Source organism: Equus caballus, chromosome 21 (genome assembly GCF_041296265.1).
Source record: "Equus caballus isolate H_3958 breed thoroughbred chromosome 21, TB-T2T, whole genome shotgun sequence".
Taxonomy (NCBI): domain Eukaryota; kingdom Metazoa; phylum Chordata; class Mammalia; order Perissodactyla; family Equidae; genus Equus; species Equus caballus.
In genome coordinates this window covers 42,840,573-42,858,854 of record NC_091704.1, presented here as the reverse complement: position 1 = coordinate 42,858,854, position 18,282 = coordinate 42,840,573, and the positions used below count along the sequence as shown (strand labels likewise).

The 18,282-nt window shown below is 38.3% G+C and overlaps 1 protein-coding gene across 2 annotated transcripts in view; it reads left to right on the top strand.

Annotated features, from left to right (window-relative positions):
• Positions 1 to 18,282, top strand: part of WDR70 (WD repeat domain 70) — a 284,820-nt gene that overhangs the window by 89,876 nt on the left and 176,662 nt on the right. For both annotated transcript variants that reach the window (XM_001499471.6, XM_070245899.1), the window contains exon 8: positions 990 to 1,143. In XM_001499471.6, the coding sequence (XP_001499521.1) occupies positions 990 to 1,143 (154 nt within the window). The remainder of the gene's footprint in view (positions 1 to 989; positions 1,144 to 18,282) is intronic.

Genomic DNA, 18,282 nt, shown 5'->3' with positions numbered 1-18,282 from the left:
AACCCTGTGAGAAAAGGTGCAAGGGAAACTGCATTAGGAAGATGGAGAAATTGAATTGCCATATAGATGCAACAGCAGCCTCAACTGATTCCCACATGGAGATCTGAGGCTGGAGTAACCCTTCTGAGATATCCCAGATTGAAGCAGAGGGCTGGACCATTTTACTGCACGTCAGCCAGTCCCTGACTGTGGGCTGCTTTGGAATGGTAACATAACCTTGGATGAGGGAGTTGTCTGCAACTCAGGGGAATTCCTCAGGGCTTATTTGTGAGTCATCAGCAAGCCAAATCCTGGAAGCTGGGGGAATGAGTCCTGAAGGGGTGTTTCTGGGTGGCACACCGCAGCATTCACTACAGCCACAATGGCAAGATCAGTTTTAGTGATGGTAAGGGTGGAAAGGATACTGTAGTGCTAGAGAAATAAAGGAGGAGATGAAAACTCTTTTAAATAGCTTAGCTGTGAAGGGAGCAGAGAGAGGATAGGCAGTAGAAGTTCCTAAGGAGACTGGAAGGGATCGGATCCAGAATATAGGTAGTAGATTAGCCTTGGTCAGGAAGATATTTATTTCCACCATTGTAATCAAAGAGAAGAAGGAAGAGAGATGCAGTAAGTTTGTAAATTAATGGGAGGAAGTTGAGGCAGTTTAGATGCAGATAACTTTATAAATTCAAGGGAGGTAGTTGAGGCAGTTATTTGTTTCTTCTGGCAAAGAGCAGGAAGAATTAACAGCTGAAAGAGGAGGATTTGTTTGGGTTGAAGATTTAAGGTCAGTAGAGAAGAATTTACTAGATTGCTGTGGAGAGTGGGAGGGAGAGCTAACAGGATAGCCGCTGGTGTTGAGAGCGCATTATAGGTGGATGTTCCTGATGTTGTAGAATTATCACTTTGTGCAGTTGTGTGACTTTTTCTCTGGCAGTGCTTAATGTAGTAAAAGTATAAACGTTATGCTCAGTGTCTTACCAGACTTTTTTTTTTTTTTTTTGGCATAGCCATCAGATCAAGTCATTACAGTATAGTAATACGGGAGACATGATTCTTGTGGTGTCTGGAAGCTCTCAGGCCAAAGTGATTGACAGAGATGGTTTTGAAGTAATGGAATGTATAAAGGGAGACCAATATATTGTGGACATGGCCAACACCAAGGTAAGCATTAAACAAAATGCTTTAGTGAATTTAATTAATTCAGCACACATTTATTTTTTTTATTTTCTTTTTAAAGATTGGCACCTGAACTAACAGCTGTTGCCAATCTTCTTTTTTTTTTTATTCTTCTCCCCAAAGCCCCCCAGTACATAATTGTAGGTCCCTCTGGTTGTGCTGTGTGGGACGCCACCTCAGCGTGGCCTGACGAGCGGTGCCATGTCCACACCCAGGATCCGAACCCGTGAAAACCTGGGCTGCTGAAGTGAAGCACGCAAACTTAACCACTTGGCAACGGGGCCAGCCCCTCAGCACACATTTATTAACAACTTGTTTGAGTTGCCATAATTCACCCCAAAAGTTGGTGTCTTGTTTTAAACAATTTATTATTTCTCACAATTCTGTGCATTGACCTGGACGTTCTTCTGCTTTGTAGTGTTAGCTGGAACACTAGGATGGTTGTGAGGTCCAAAATTGCCCTGCTTAGATGGTTTACAGTTGGTGCTCTACCCAATGTCATCTCTTTCTCTCTCCCTCTTCTCCTACCTCTTCCTTCGCTCTCAAGTGCTCTCTCTCTCTCTCCTTCTCTCTTTCTCTTTTCACGTGTCTGGTTTGGGATTTCTTACAGTGTGGTGGACTTAGTGGGCTTTGACTTCTTGCTTAATGACTGGATTCCATGAAAGACACACATGGAAACTTAAGATTTCTTAAGGTCTGGCTTCAAGTCTTACACAACACCATAGGGCCAGCCCAAATTTGGGGAGAGAGGAAATAGACTCCACCATCTGATGTGTGAATGGCAAGATCACACTGTAAAATATCACCTGGGATGGGAGATATGGATGCTGCCATCTTTGGAAATACAATCTACTACAAACCTATTATATACTAGGCTTTAGGACAAGAAGGAAGGAGGGTTTCATCAACTTTTTTTTTCTTTTGCTTGAGGAAGGTTAGTCTTGAGCTAAGAGCTGTGTCAGTCTTCCTCCACTTTATATGTGGGTCACCACCACAGCATGGCTGATGAGTGGTGTAGGTCCACGCCTGGGATATGAACCCACAAACCTGGGCTGCCAAAGTGAAGTGCACCAAACTTAACCACTGCACCATGGAGCTGGCCCCTTCATCAACCTTTTTATGTAAAGATTTTTAGTGAGATAATGGTATTTTTATTTATTATTATTATTATTATTTTTAAATCTATGGACTTTATTCAAATTTTGTCAATTGTCTTATGTCCTTTATAGCAAGATTAAAAAAAATAATTTTTTAAAAAATTTTAATTTTTTTCGTATGTACATCATATTTCGAATTCTGTGTACATTACATAATGTTCACCACCCAAACACTAATTACAGTGCATCCCCTCACATGTGAGCCTAATCACCCCTTTTGCCCTCCCCGCTCCCCCCTTCCCCAGTGGTAACCACCAGTCCAATCTCCAATGCTATGTGTTTTTTTTTTTTTTTGTCATTTTTATCTTCTACTTATGAGTGAGATCATATGGTATTTGACCTTCTTCCTCTGACTTATTTCACTCAGCATAATATCCTCGAGGTCTATCCATGTTGTCACAAATGGCCTGATTTCGTGATTTCTTATGGCTGAGTAGTAGTCCATTGTGTATAAATACCACATCTTCTTTATCCATTCGTCCCTTGATGGGCACCTAGGTTGCTTCCATGTCTTGGCTATTGTGTATAATGCCGCAGTGAACATAGGGGTGCAAGTATCTTTAAATTAATGTATGTTAAATATCAATTAACCAAAGCCACAATAATGCTATAAAACTTAATGGCTTATTTATAATTGCTGACATACCTGTGGATTAGCTGCTCTTGGCTGGGCTTGGCTCCAAGCTGCAGATAGAATCTAGGTCTGTTCAATGTATCTCTGTTCCTCCTTGCACAGAGGACTACCTGAGGGTATATTTTTCTCATGGTGATGGCAGAAACACAAGAAGGAATGTCCAACTCTGGAAGCACATTTCAAGCCTCTTGCTCATTATGTCCATGAACATTTCATTGCCAAAGCAAATCACATGACCATGGGTAACATTAAGAGTGGAGAAACATGGCTTGATCTCTAGTGAGAGGATCTGTAGTATGGCATGTCAAAAGTTGTGGATACAGGGAGGGGTGATGGATTGGAAACAATAAGGCAGTCTACCACAGATATATTAAAGTGTCAGTACATGTGGTTGACACAGAATTTTGAACCTTCATTTTAATTTTGATTTTTACTTTCTCCCCCTGCCTATCTAGCACTTTCTTCTAATACACTAAGCTTCATGGTTTGTTCCTAAATCAAAATTTTGTATGAGATTTGGCTGTCTAAGAAAATACAGTCAGTGCTCACTAGTTGTGGTTTCTATATTTGCAAACTCACCTACTTGCTAAAATTTTTTTGTAACCCCCAAATCAATACTCACGGCACTTTCATGGTCATTTGCAGACATGCACTTGCACAGAGTGACAAAAAAGAATTTGAACAAGGTGGTGCTCTGCCTTCTTGTTTCAGCTCTCAAACTATAATCAAGTGTCCTTTTTGTGGTCTATTTATTGCTACGTTTTCTTATTTTTATGCTTTTGTTGGAGATTTTGTTGTTTAAGATGGCCCCCAAGAGTAGTGCTAAGGTGCTGTAGTACTGTCTAGTGTTCCTAAGTGCAAGAAGTCTGTGATGTGCCTTTCAGAGAAAATACGTGTGTAAGATAAGCTGGATTTAGGAATGAGTTATAGTGCTGTTGGCCGTGAGTTCAGTGTTAATGAGCCAAGGGTATGTGTTACATAAGATGTCCTTAAACACAAACATACATAAAACAAGGTTATGTGTTGATTGGTTAACAAAAATGTGACCAGAGGCTTGCGGGAACCTAACCCTGTATTTGATAATTCAGTGTTTGCAAAACTTTATAGACCATAACTCCTGCGAGTAATGAGGATTGACTGCGATCTACTTTAGATGCTCTGGTTGAGCTATTGGCATAAATTAATATAGTATGTTTCAGAGTACCCTCTGCTGAATCCTAGTGAAGTGCCTCTCACCCCAACGAGAATCACAATCTCATGCCTTTTCTTTTGTTTGTTGACTATTTATTGAATGTCTAGTATATGTTAGATGATTTGAACAGGATTCACATATAATTTAAACGTAAAATTATATGTAGTTATATTGTATTCATGGCTTGAGTAGTTTTTTTTCTTTTGTTTTTCATGTATTCCATTAGAGTTTCTCATTCCCCTCTCCTTAAAATCATTTCCCCAGAAATTCCTCCAAAGATGTTGTGTTGAGGGTGATGGTGGTAAGGAAATAAAGCAGGTGGGTCTCCAGATTGCTCTCCCTGTCTTAAACTCAAATAGTTCTGTTTTTATCTGTTTTATTTGAAGCTTGGAGGAATCCAAAACTTTAAACAACTGGTTTGTGGAAATGAAAGCTTTAAAAGCTCCTATTTAATTTATTCTTTTTAAGTTTGTGCTTACCATAGATAATTTTTCTCAAGTTTGAGGGAGAGAAGTTTTTGCCTGTCTCTAAGCTCTTCTTAATGATTTCAGACGCTTCGGGCCACTTACATTAAAAAAAGCCTGACTTTGTGGATCTATATTTTAGCCAAGAAAATTTCAAGAAAGGAATCTGGTTGGTTCTGTGTCTGGCTATTTCTTCAATCTCAGACTTATACATACAGTACATATAGTAAGATGAATAGGAAAATTGGACAAGGATGGATAATATTTTAATTTCCTGTATTTCTATATTACCAATATGTAAAAAACTACTATATATTATAACTATATACTGTAACTCCCTCAAGCCTGCCTAATCTTATTTCCATTTTGATTTCAAAACCATGGTCAATATTTACTCTTCTTCATTTCCCAGCAGCAAATATAATTATCTGTATGTCTAGGAAATATTACTGATAACTTACTTGTAGTTTTTGGCTTGAATGATGAGTTTTGGAAATACAAGAATTATTATTTGAAAGTAGTAGATTTCATGGGACACTTCTTTTTCTCAACTTTTTAACCTCTTTACTGATTCCAACAGTAATTAGTAACTTGTGGCTTTACTGGAAAATTCAACTAATAGGACATTAAGGAAACCATTAAATATATCTGATCTGTTATGATAACATTATATACTTCAAATATAAACAGGCCCTTCTAATTACATTTTTAAATTGTTATATCGTTAAATTTGTATCTTTAATCTGTATATCATTTTGCATTTGTGTGTGCGTGTGTGTATATATATACACACACGCACACACACAATCGCTCTCACCGAAAAAAACAAAAACAAAAACTGCGGTTATATTGTCATCTAAAACTCATTTATTCTAGGGGCTGGCCCCGTGGCCGAGTGGTTACGTTCGCGCGCTCCGCTGCAGGCGGCCCAGTGTTTCGTTGGTTCGAATCCTGGGCGCGGACATGGCACTGCTCATCAAACCACGCTGAGGCAGCGTCCCACATGCCACAGCTAGAGGAACCCACAACGAAGAATACACAACTATGTACCGGGGGGCTTTGGGGAGAAAAAGGAAAAAATAAAATCTTTAAAACTCATTTATTCTAAACTAGAATTTTGGTTTGTTACTTCCAATCAGAGTGTTTTCCTCTATAACTTTGAACTCTTAGGCACACACTTTGCCTGGGATTCAGACGGGGCTCTTTGGCCTAGAGCCCACAAACGTGTGATTATTAAGCTTCTATCCCTCATTGAGAAATATTCCTGTATTTCAAAACTCCATAGCAAATAAGTATTAAGTTTAATTAAAAAATGTTTTAGTAGATTATTAGTAAGTGATACCTATGGTAGTAGTCTTATTGTCTCATTTATTAAACTTACTTTTTTTTTTTTTTTTTTTTTGCTGAGGAAGATTAACCCTGAGTTAACATAGGTTGCCAATCTTTGTTTTTTGTTTTTTTTTTGAGGAAGATTAGCCCTGAGTTAACATCTGCTGCCTATCCCCCTCTTTTTGCTGAGGGAGACTGGCCCTGAGCTAGCATCCATGCCTGTCTTCCACTACTTTATATGTGGGACACCTACCACAGCATGGCTTGCCAAGTGGTGCCATGTCTGCACTGATCCAAACTGGTGAACCCCGGGCCGCTGAAGTGGAATGTGTGAACCTAACTGCTGTGCCACCAAGCCAGCCCCAATCTTTGTGTTTTTGCTTGAGGAAGATTTGCCCTGCACTAACAGCTGTGCCAATCTTCCTTTTTTTTTTTGTATGGGGGTTGCTACCACAGCATGGCTGCTGACGAGTGGTATAGGTCCTCTCCTGGGAACCGAACTCAGGCCACTGAAGCAGAACATGCCAAACTTAACCACTAGGCCATGGGGCCAGCCTGTATTAAACTTTCTTTTATCAATTCATCTAGAGTTGATATTGTTAAGTCTATTTCCCTTGAATTGTTTTCAACCCTCTTCTTTTCAACATCAAAATGATTCTCTGTCATTTATTTCTTAATTACTTGACTAAAGTGGGAGAGGACAGGCTCAGAGGATCCCAGAATGCTTGGACCTTTTGTTCAGCGATTTCTCTATGAGTGTACTCTATGGAAATCAGAAGCTTTATAAGGAATTTCAGGAAAAAAAATTTTTTCTTTTCAAATGCTTTATTTATATTTGAATAGTACATGTGGTTATTCTGATATCCAGCCACTTCAGAAAATTGCCCTTATTATTTGGAGATGAAATATTTTAGTCATGTCCTTTTAATGGTAAATACTGTTTCCTAGGGAGTAAAATATCTTAAACTGTGAATTCTAGGTATCTTTTTGTTTTCTTAAGCAGTTTTAACTGCAAATATAAACTCTAAAAAGTGCAATGTTTTAAAGTACATTGTGTTTCTTTCCAATTTATAAATATTTCCAGAGCTTTTAATTGAATAGAAACTCCTTGACACTGGTTTCTGTCCTTTGACATATCCCTATTATTTTGGGGGTACTTGCTTACATTCTGACACGACAAAATGTTCCTGGCTATCTTGTACTTTTCCTGCTCTGATGTTGCCTATTTCTAAAGTGATCCATGGCTCCTTTAATGCGAATTCTATTTACAAATCAAGGTCTGGGCACTGTATATGTTCATTGCTGGTCAGGTGTCATTGCTTCTAGACTATTTCAGAAGAAAGATCTTGGGTGGGAGGACAAACCAACCAACAAAAAAATAAATAAAATATATAAAATATCATGAGTTCACACTGATATATCCAAAATTCTAACCCACCTTCCCAGTCTTTCCCCATTCCATATTTGTATTTTACTTTTCCAACAGTGAGGAGCCTGGCTTCCAACATCATCACTGTATTTATTCATTTGTTCAATGCTACAATACATAGAAAGTAGTTTCAGAATTGCTAAGCCCATAGTCCTGGTTGTAGGCAGAATTCTAAGATGTCCCCTAGGATGCCCTGTCCGTCTCCTTGAGTGTGGATGTGGACTGTATGATGAGATAGTCCTGTGATTAGGTTATATTGTATGGCACAATTGACTTTAAGAAGGGAAAATAATCCTTAGTAGATCTGGCCTAATCAGGTGGGCCCTTAAAAGGGATTGGGCTCTTCCTGGCCAAAGAGATTTGAAGTGTGGGGGGGATTTGACTTGAAGGAGATTCTCTGTTGCTGGCATGTAAGCATGACTTGAATAATGAAGTTGAGTATATAGCCAAGGAGATTTCCAAGCAAAGCTTGAAGGTACTGCCTGGTTTCTTCTTGCTGCTTGTAATAAAACATGAGACAAGAAGGATGAAAGAAGTCTTATTAAAGGGGAACCAGGACTAGATGAGTTAATTAATTTTGAGCCTAATCAGATGCGAAGTAACGTTAAGATGACAAAATTGCTTCCTGAAAGAGGAAAAGCCAAGGGTGTGGCTATATAACCTTTTGCTAAAACTTTAGAAAGATCAAAGAATTAGAGTATTCAGTTACACTAAAGGCTCTTTCAAGAAATTAAGCTTGTACCTCACAAATCTCAACCAAACCAGGTGACCTCTAGGAAGCTTAAGGATATTCTTCCTTAGCCACTTCAGCAGGAGCTATAGATAAAGAAGGAATTCTTTTGCACAGATTTGCAGGGATGGCTTTTGTGTAATTCAGATCCAACATGAGAAAGATTCTCATTTGCTGGCTTTGAAGATGGAGGAATCCATGTGGCAAGGAAGGCACACAGCTTCTAGATGCTGAGAGCAGCCCCTAGCTGACAGACAGCAAGGAAATGGGCATCTTACTCCAACACTCACAGGGAACTTGGATTGTGCCAGCACCCTGAGTGGGCTTGGAAGCAGATTCTTCCCAGAGCCTCCAGAAAGGAATGCAGCCCTACGGACATCCTGATTTCAGTCTACGAGACTCTGAGCAGAGAGTCCAGCCACAGGGATTTCTGACCTCCAAAACTGTTAGTTAATAAATTGGAGTTATTTTAAGCCCCTAAGTTTGTGGTAGTTTGTTACACAGTAATAGAAAACTAATACAATTCTGCAGAAACCAAATATACTAAGTAATAATGAAAGTCCCTGAGGAGGTGGTGGTGATTGTGATCAAGCACAAGAGCAGGAGTTAGCTTTGAGTGGGAGAAGGGAATACATTTACACCGGAAATGGAAGGATAAGGATGGGCTCATGTGCAGATATGTTTATAGGTGGTGGGCCTTAGATAGGAAATTGAAAGTGTTACCATCCACTAGCAGTGTCATTTCCTAATTTTGTGTTGGGAGATGTTGGGTTGAAGCCTTCAGCAGGATAGTAAAGACTTGGAATAGCTTTGATGGGTGAGAGAAAAATGGCTGGAAGAATTGTGGGAGCATTAAGGGCTACAGAATGAAAATTTGTAGAGACAATCATTCTGCATATTTGTATGATATCGTTGAGTCTTATTCAGGAACCTGGGTGTTTGAATGGAATGCAATGATGGGGAGGAGGGAGTTATTCTAGAATAAAAGTTGTTCATTGTAGGTAAAGCAAAAGGACACTTAGGCTTATGCTGAGAGAGTGGTTGAAGTTTAGGATATTGAAAATCAGGCTAGAAAACTGGAAGATGGGCAGTTGTGTGACTAGTAAATGCAATATCTAAACCTAAGACATATCAGGTGATAATTATTTGTTAAATCAATAAATATTGGAAGTTCATGATTTCAGAAAAGGAACCATTTGTGATAATGGCAGAGTTAGCCATATTTGAGGCTGCCGAAATATCTTGGAAGAGCTCATTGAAGGCAAGTAGATCAAAAAAGAATGAATTTATCTCTTTGACGCGTTCAAATGGATTTTAAAATTGCTCAGGAATTAGAAAGACTTGGACTTCAGAGTCCTTGATTCACAGAAGGAAATGACTAAAAGTGTGATGGATTACAACAGGGTTTGGCAAACTGTGGCCTGTGGGCCAAATTCAGCCTGCACCCTGTTTTCGTAAGTAAAAGTTTTATTGGAACATAGCCATGCCCTTTTATCTACTGTTGTCATTGGCTGCTTTTGTGCTACGTTGGTAAAGATGAGTAGGTGCAGCAGAGACCATGTGGTCCACAAAGCCTGAAATACTTACTGTCTGGCTCTTCAGAGAAAAAGTTTGCTAACACTTGAATCAAAGCCATGAACATTTTCTCCAGCAAAATGTTCTCATGCAAAATTTTCCTGACAGTTTCAGGAAGTTTGGTGATTTCTGAAAGTCTGTGAATGGACGTTGGTTAAGAAGAACTTTTGGATGAAAGCTCATGTATAGTCCCTGCTGTGTTTCACTGCTTCATAGGAGTTGGCTCTGTTAGCTAGCTCACCATGGCAGAGACGTGGGTGCTTTAATTTTATGGGTCATAGAGCCTCACCTCATTCATTGACTACAAATGGTACTGTAGTAGGACAGCTGTTTTACAGCCTTTGTCTTAGGGACCCCCACAAAAGTATGGACAGATTAGTACAGATCAGCACGTGTGTGTGTGTGTGTGTGTGTGTGTGTGTGTATGTGTGTAGGAAACCAATATTGGTCATGGATCAGTAATATCCTCTCTTTCTGCAAAGTATGCTCTATTATGAGAAACAAATAGATGCTTAATTCTTTCTTCTAGGCTATTTCCAGTTAAGGCTGTTAAATAAAGGAAGGGATTTTTTCTTCGTAAGTGCTTATGTTTAGATAAAGGAGAGAAAGAAAAACTAGTTTATTTGATGAAAAAGTGTTTTAGTCACTGACTGTTCTCTAATAGGTGTCACTTTAAAATGTTTTCCACTAATGTTAGCCATGGTACTGAATCTGTTTAGACCCATTTAAGAATCCTTAGTTGAACTTCTTTTTTGTTATGACTAATTTTGGTCACTGTTTTAACACAAGGATACTTAACATTCCCGTTGCCTTTGTCATGCGCCTATCTTTACAAACAAGAAGCAACATTCACAGTCTTGTAGATTTTTTCACTTTAACCTACTATTGGTGTTCATATTCTAGGTACTCAACAGCTAAAGTGACCATATGTCCTTTTATCTTAATGTGTTCTACAATAGGGATCATTTTCTTTGGGTTCTCTTAAAAATATCCTTTATATTCTAAGATGCTATTTCAACTCTAATCAACAAATACTAGTAAAAGACCTGTTTTCTGGGACCTGCCTTCAAGACCTGCATGGGCTCGGTGAGTTGTAGGTTGCTGTTAGGACGAAGTATAGGAAGTGAGGTTCAAAGACTGGACTGAGCAGAACCCATCTGTAGAATCCCTGAGTCTGAGAGCGGGAGAGGAAAACGGTAAACTAGGAACTAACTGGGAGGTAAGTAGAAGATGCATTAGTTAAGGGACCAGGCTGAGATGTCAATGAGATGGAGCTAAGTTAAGCAGAGGAGGGGAATGAGAGTGTGGAGTAGTATGGAAGTTCAAAGAAGCCAAAGCAGTTTAAGATCTAAGTTCTCAAAGACTGGGCATGTCTTCAGTTATGTGGTGTTCCTTTTGTTGCAAATGATGAACTATTTTCCTGGCTCAGAGGCAGGCATTTGATGGGATCAAACTAGACCAGATACCTGTTTACTGCTCAGTGTTAGAAATTCTTTTTTTTTCCTGAAATAAGCATAGACTGACAAATTTCTGTTTTGGAAAGAGATTAATGGGACCCCTAACAATCCTATAGATTTTAATCTATGAGCCAATCAATTAATTATTGTCTTTTAGTACCTTAGGTGCACAGAATTGAGGGGAGCCTAACTCACGTGTCTGTTCATGGCACCCTATCGTCATGCCATATCTGATGATCAGTTCTCAGTTCTCATAATGCTGTAACTCTTAGCGTCATTGACACAGTTATTTACTCTCTCCTTCTTGAAACACCTTCTTTACTTGACTCCCAATTTACTGTACGCTCCTTGTTTTCTTCTTACTTCACTGACCGTTCCTTTTCATTCTTGTTTTGTAGTTCCTACTGTCCCATTCAACCTTTAAATGTTTGAGCGTCGTGGGGCTCAGCACTGAGTCCTCTTTATTTAGTTTATTTTTTATTTTTATTGAGGTATAATTGACATACAACATTGTATTAGTTTCAGGTGTACAATGTAATGATTTGATATTTGTTTATATTGCATAATGATCACCACAATAAGTCTGGTTAACATCTGTCACCATAGTTAGTATTTTTCTTATAATGAGAACTTTTTTTATTAAGATTATGATAGTTAACAACCTTGTGAAATTACAGTTGTACATTATTGTTACTCATGTTGTAGGTACACCACTTCACCCTTTGTGCCCTCCCCTCAACCCCCCTTTCCCCTGGTAACCACTGATCAGTTCTCTTTGTCTATATGTTAACTACCACCTATGAGTGGAGTCATACAGAGCTTGTCTTTCTCTGTCTGACTTATTTCACTCAACATAATACCCTCAAGGTCCATCCATGTTGTTGTGAATGGGACGACTTTGTCCTTTTTTTATGGGTGAGTAGTATTCCATTGTGTATATATACTATGTCTTCTTTATCCAATCATCAGTTGCTGGGCACTTAGGTTGGTTCCACATCTTGGCTATTGTGAATACTGTTGTGATGAACATAGGGGTACATGGACTTTTGGAATTGCTGATTTCAGGTTCTTAGGATAGATACCCAGTAGTGGGATGGCTGGGTCATAAGGTATTTCTATTTTTAACTTTTTGAGAAATCTCCATACTGTTTTCCATAGTGGCTGCACCAGTTTGCATTCCCACCAACAGTGTATGAGGGTTCCTTTTTCTCCACAGCCTCTCCAACATTTGTCACTCTTGGTTTTGGATAGTTTTGCCATTCTAACAGGTGTAAGGTGATATCTTAGTGTAGTTTTAATTTGCCTTTCCCTGATGATTAGTGATGATGAGCATCTTTTCATGTGTCTATTGGCCATGCGTACATCTTCTTTGGAGAAATGTCTGTTCATGTCCCCTGCCCATTTTTTGATCAGGTTATTTGATTTTTTGTTGTTGAGCTGTGTGAGTTCTTTATATATTATGGAGTTTAACCCTTTGTTGGATAAATAACTTGTAGATATTTTTTCCCAATTAGTGGGCTGTTTTTTTTGTTTCAATCCTGTTTTCCCTTGCCTTGAAGAAGCTCTTTAGTCTGATGAAGTCCCAATTGTTTATTCTTTCTGTTGTTTCCCTCGTCTGAGGGGTTATGGTGTCCGAAAAGATTCTTTTGAAACTGATGTCAAAGAGTGTACTGCCTATATTCTCTTCTAGAAGACTTATTGTTTCAGGCCTAATCTTTAGGTCTTTGATCCATAATGAGAACTTTTAATATTTATTCTCATAGCAACTTTCAAATCTGCAATATAGTATTATTAACTATAGTGGCCATGCCATACATTACATCTCCATGACTTCCTTATTTTATAACTCAAAGTTTGTACCTTTTGACTCCCTTTACCCCCCAGCCTCCACCTCTGGCAACTACCAATCTGTTCTCTGTATCTATGAGCTTGGTTTTTGTTTTAATTTTAAATTTCACATATAAGTGAGATCATATGGTGTTTGTCTTTCTCTGACTTATTTCACTTAGCATAATACCCTCAAGGTCCATCCATGTTGCTGCAAATGGCAAGATTTCATTTTTTTATGACTGAATAATATTCTATTGTATATTTATATATATACCATATTTTCTTTATCCATTCATCCATTGACAGACACTTAGGTTGTTTCCATATCTTGGCTGTTATGAGTAATGCTGCAGTGAATGTGAGGGTGCATATATCTTTTTGAGTTAGTGTTTCCATTTTCTTTGGATAATACCCAGAAGTGGAATTGCTGGATCATGTGATAGTTCTATTTTTAATTTTTTTGAGGAGCCTTCATACTGTTTTCCATAGTGGCTTCACCAATTTATATTCCCACCAATAGTGCACAAAGGTTCCCTTTTCTCCATATCCTCCCCAGCATTTGTTATTTCTTATCTTCTTGATAAAGCCATCCTAACATGTTTGAGGTGATATCTCATTGTGGTTTTTGTTTGTTTGTTTATTTGTGTTTTGCTGAGGAAGATTTGCCCTGAGCTAACATCTGTTCCAGTCTTCCTCTTCTATATGTGGGTTGCCACCACAGCATGGCTGATGAGTGGTGTAGGTCTGTGCCCAGGATCCGAACCCATGAACCTAGGCCGCCACAGTGTAGAGCACCAAATTCAGCAAGTATGCCATGGGGCTGGCCCCTCATTGTGGTTTTAATTTGCATTTGCCTGATGATTAGTGATATTACGCACCTTTTCGTGTATCTGTTGGCCAACTGTATGTCTTCTTTAGAAAAATGTCTGTTCAGATCTTCTGCCCGTTTTGTAATTGGCTTATTTTTTTCCTTTTGAGTTGTATGAGTTCTTTCTATATTTTGGATATTAACCCCTTATCAGACATATGATTTGCAAATATTTTCTTCCATTCAGTAGGTTGGCTTTTCATTTTGTTGATGGTTTCCTTTCCTGTGCAAAAGCTTTTTAGTTTGATGTAGTCCTGCTTGTTTATTCTTGCTTTTTGTTGCTTTTACTTTGGTGTCAAATCCAAAAAGTCATTGCCAAGACCAATGTTAGGCGCTTATAGCCTATGTTTTCTTATAGCAATTTTACTGTTTCAGGTCTTACATTCAAGTCTTTAATCCATTTTAAGTTAATTTTTGTGTATGCTGTAAGCTAAAGGTCCAGTTTCATTCCTTTGTGTGTTGCTGTCCGGTTTTCCCAGGACCATTTATTGAAGAGACTGTGCTTTCCCTGTTGTATATTCTTGGCTCCTTTGTCATAAATTAATTGAGCATGTATGTGTGGGTTTATTTCTGTGCTCTCTATTCTGTTTCATTGATCTGTGTGTCTGCTTTTATGCCAATATCATACTGTTTTGATTAGTATAGCTTTGTAATACAGTTTGAAATCTGGGAGCATGATGCCTCCCACTCTGTTCTTCTTTCTCAAGATTGCTTTGGCTATTCAGGGTCCTTTGTGGTTTCATACAAATTTTAAAATTGTTTTTTCTATTTCTGTGAAAAGTGCCATTGAAATTTTGGTAGGGATTGCATTGAAGCTATAGATTGCTTTGGATACTATGGACATTTTAACTATTAATTCCTGTAATCCATGAGCACAGAATATCTTTCCATTTATTTGTGTCTTCTTCAGTTTCTTTCATCATTGTCTTAGGGTTTTCACTGCACAGGTCTTTCACCTCCTTGGTTAAAGGTATCCCTAGGTATTTTATTCTTTTTTTTCTTTTTTTAAATTTTTCTTGTGTTTTGAGGAAGATTAGCTCTGAGCTAACATCTGCTGCCCATCCTCCTCTTTTTTCTGAGGAAGACTGACCCTGAGCTAACATCTGTGCCAGTCTTCCTCTACTTTATATGTAGAACACCTGCCACAGCATGGCTTGACAAGCAGTGTGTAGGTCCACACCTGGGACCTGAACTGGCAAACTCTGGGCTGCCAAAGCGTAACGTGCAAACTTAGTCACTGCACCACTGGGCTGACCCTGGTGTTTTTTTCTTTTTGATGTAACTGTAAATGGGATTGTTTTCTGGGCCCTCTTTAATATTTACACTCTATCCCTGATTGATTTCATCTGGTCACATGGCTAAAATACCATGTATAGACACTGATGACTTACAAATTTATGTTTCTTGCCCTATCTTCTCACCTGTCCAGTATTACCAGCTACATACTTCACAGACTCACTTGGATGTATAATAGACATCTCAACATAAAATGTCCGAAAAGGAAATCCTGATTTTTCTTCCTAGACCTGCTCCTTCTGCAGTCATCTTTATTTCAGTACCATCACCACTCACCAATTGATCAACCCTAAAATCTTTGAGTTCTGCATGACTCCTTTCTTTCCCTCATGCTGCACATCTGTCCCATTGACCAAACATGTTTGGCCAACAAAGCCTTATGAATATTGCTAGTATAAACATTTGCATGTAGGTTTTGTGTCGAGATAAGTTTTCAAATCAATTGGGTTATTACCCTAGGAATGTGATTGTTGGATTGTATGATCAGACTATGTTTAGCTTTTTTTTTTTTTTTGAGGAAGATTAGCCCTGAGCTAACATCTGCTGCCAGTCCTCCTCTTTTTGCTGAGGAAGACTGGCCCTGAGCTAACATCCATGCCCATTCTCCTCTATTTTATATGTGGGACGCCCACGACAGCCCGGCCAGCCAAGTGGTGCCATGACTGCACCCGGGATCTGACCCGGCGAACACCGGTCTGCCGAAGCGGAACATGTGAACTTAACCATTGCGCCACCCCGGGGGGCCTCTATGTTTAGTTTTTTAAGAAGCTGCCGAGCTGTCTTCCAAAGTAGCTGTACCATTTTGCTTTCCTGCCAGCAATGAACGAGAGTTGCTGTTACTCTGCACCCTTGCTAGAACTTGACATTGTCACTTTTTTGGAATTTAGCTATTCTAATAGATGTTTAATGGTATGTCATTTTTTTTTTTTAAAGATTGGCACCTGAGCTAACAGCTGTTGCCAATCTTCTTTTGTTTTCCCCTGCTTTTTTCTCCCCAAATGCCCCCAATACATAATTGTATATTTTAGTTGTGGGTCCTTCTAGTTGTGGCATGTGGGACGCCACCTCAACATGGCCTAAAGAGCGGTGCTATGTCCACGCCCAGGATCTGAACCCTGGGCCGCCGAAGCGGAGTGCGAGGACTTAACCACTTGGCCATGGGGCCGGCCCCGTATCTCATTGTTTTAATTGCGTTTTCCTCATGACTAATGATGTTGAGCATCTTTTCATGTTTTCCATCTTTGTATCTTCTCTGGTGAAATGTCTATCCAATTTTTTGCGTATTTTGGGGGAAGAGGGAATGTTTGTTTTCTTACTGTTTGTTCTTGAGAGTTAAAAAAAATATTCTGGGTATAACTTCTTTTTCAAGTATTGTCTCCTAGTCTGTGGCTTGTCTATGCAAAAACAATTTTAAAATTTTGATAAAATCAGTTTATCAATTTTTTTTTAATGGATCATGTTTTGGGTGTTAGATCTAAGAACTTTTTGCCAAACTCGATGATGAAAAGATTTTGTCCTGCTTTTCTTATAGGAGTTTTAAAGTTTTATGTTTTACATTTGAGTGTATGATCCATTTTGAGTTAATTTTTGTATATGGAATGAGAAATAGGTCAAGGTTCTTTTTCGGCATATGAATGGCTGGTTGTTTCAGCACCCTTAGTTGAAAAGACTGCCCTTTCTTTATTGAATTGCCTTTGCATCTTTGTCCAACATCAATTGATGATATTTGAGACAGTTTATTTTGAGGCCCTCTATTCTCCTCCATTGGTACGTGTTTATCCTTTCACTATCCTTTCACACTGTCTTGAGAACTGTATCGTTTTAGTATTTCTTAAAATTTGGTGGTGAATTCTCTTTCTTCTTCTTTTTTAAAATTGTTTTGGCTATTCTAGTTTGTTTACTTTTTCACATAGATTTTAGAATCATCCTGTCTATACTTACGAAGAATCCTATTGCAATTTCGTTTGGAATTATTTTAAATCTAAAGACTGTTTGGAGAGAATCGACATCTAAACTGTATTGAGTTTTCCAATCCATCAACAACAGTATATCTCTCACATAATTATTTAGGACTTCTTTTATTTCTTTCATCTGGTTTTATAATTTTCAGCATAGAGATCCTGAACATATTTCATTAAATTTATACTGAAGTATTTAATATTTTTGAGCTATTATAAATGATCTTGTTTTAAAATTTTCTGGGGTTTCTAATTGTTCATTAGTAGTATAGAGAAATACTGTGATTTTGTTATTTTTTTTGTATGTTGACCTTGTATCCTGCAGCCTTGCTCAACTCACTTACTAGTTTTTTGTGGATTCTTTATAGACAGTCATAGTGTCTTGGAATTTTATTTTGGTGTTTATTTGGTGTTTTGTTTCTTCCTTTCCAATGTGAATGTTTTTTCTTTCTTTTTCTTGCCTTATTATACTTGTCAGAACTTTCAGTGTGATATTAAATAGGAATGGTCAGAGTAAACGTTCTTGTGTAAATCCTGTTGTTTGGGGGGAAAAATTCAGTCTTTCATGATTAAGTATGTTGTTAGCTGTAGATTTTTTGTAGATACCTTTGTCAAGTTGAGGAAATTCTTTTCTATTCCTGATTTGCTTTATTTACTCAGATATTTGACTTTTGTTGTCCATTCATTGCTTATATTCTAAGTTTCTCTTTTTTATTATTTCCCTTTCATTTGAAGAACTTCTTTTAGCATTTCTTTTTTAATTTTATTGAGATAGAATTCACATACCATAAAATTCACCCATTTTGACCGGCCCCATGGCCTAGTGGTTAAGTTCAGGGTGCTGCACTTCAGTGGCCTGAGTTCAGTTCCTGGGTGCAGACCCAAACCACTTGTTGGTGTACATACTGCAGCAGCGACCCTCATACAAAATAGAGGAAGATTGGCACAGATGTTGGCTCAGGGCAAATTTTCCTCAGCAAAAATAATAGTGATAAAAAATTCACCCGTTTAATGTGTATATTCAGTGGCTTTTAGTATAGTCACTGGTTTTTAGTGTATTTATGGAATGTGCAGTCATCACCACAATCACTTTTAGAACGTTTTCATCACCTCAAAAAGAAACTCCTGGAGACAATAAGAAGATCAGTGGTTGCCAGGTGTTAGAGGGTAGGGAAGGGTAAGTAGGCAGAGCACAGAGGATTTTT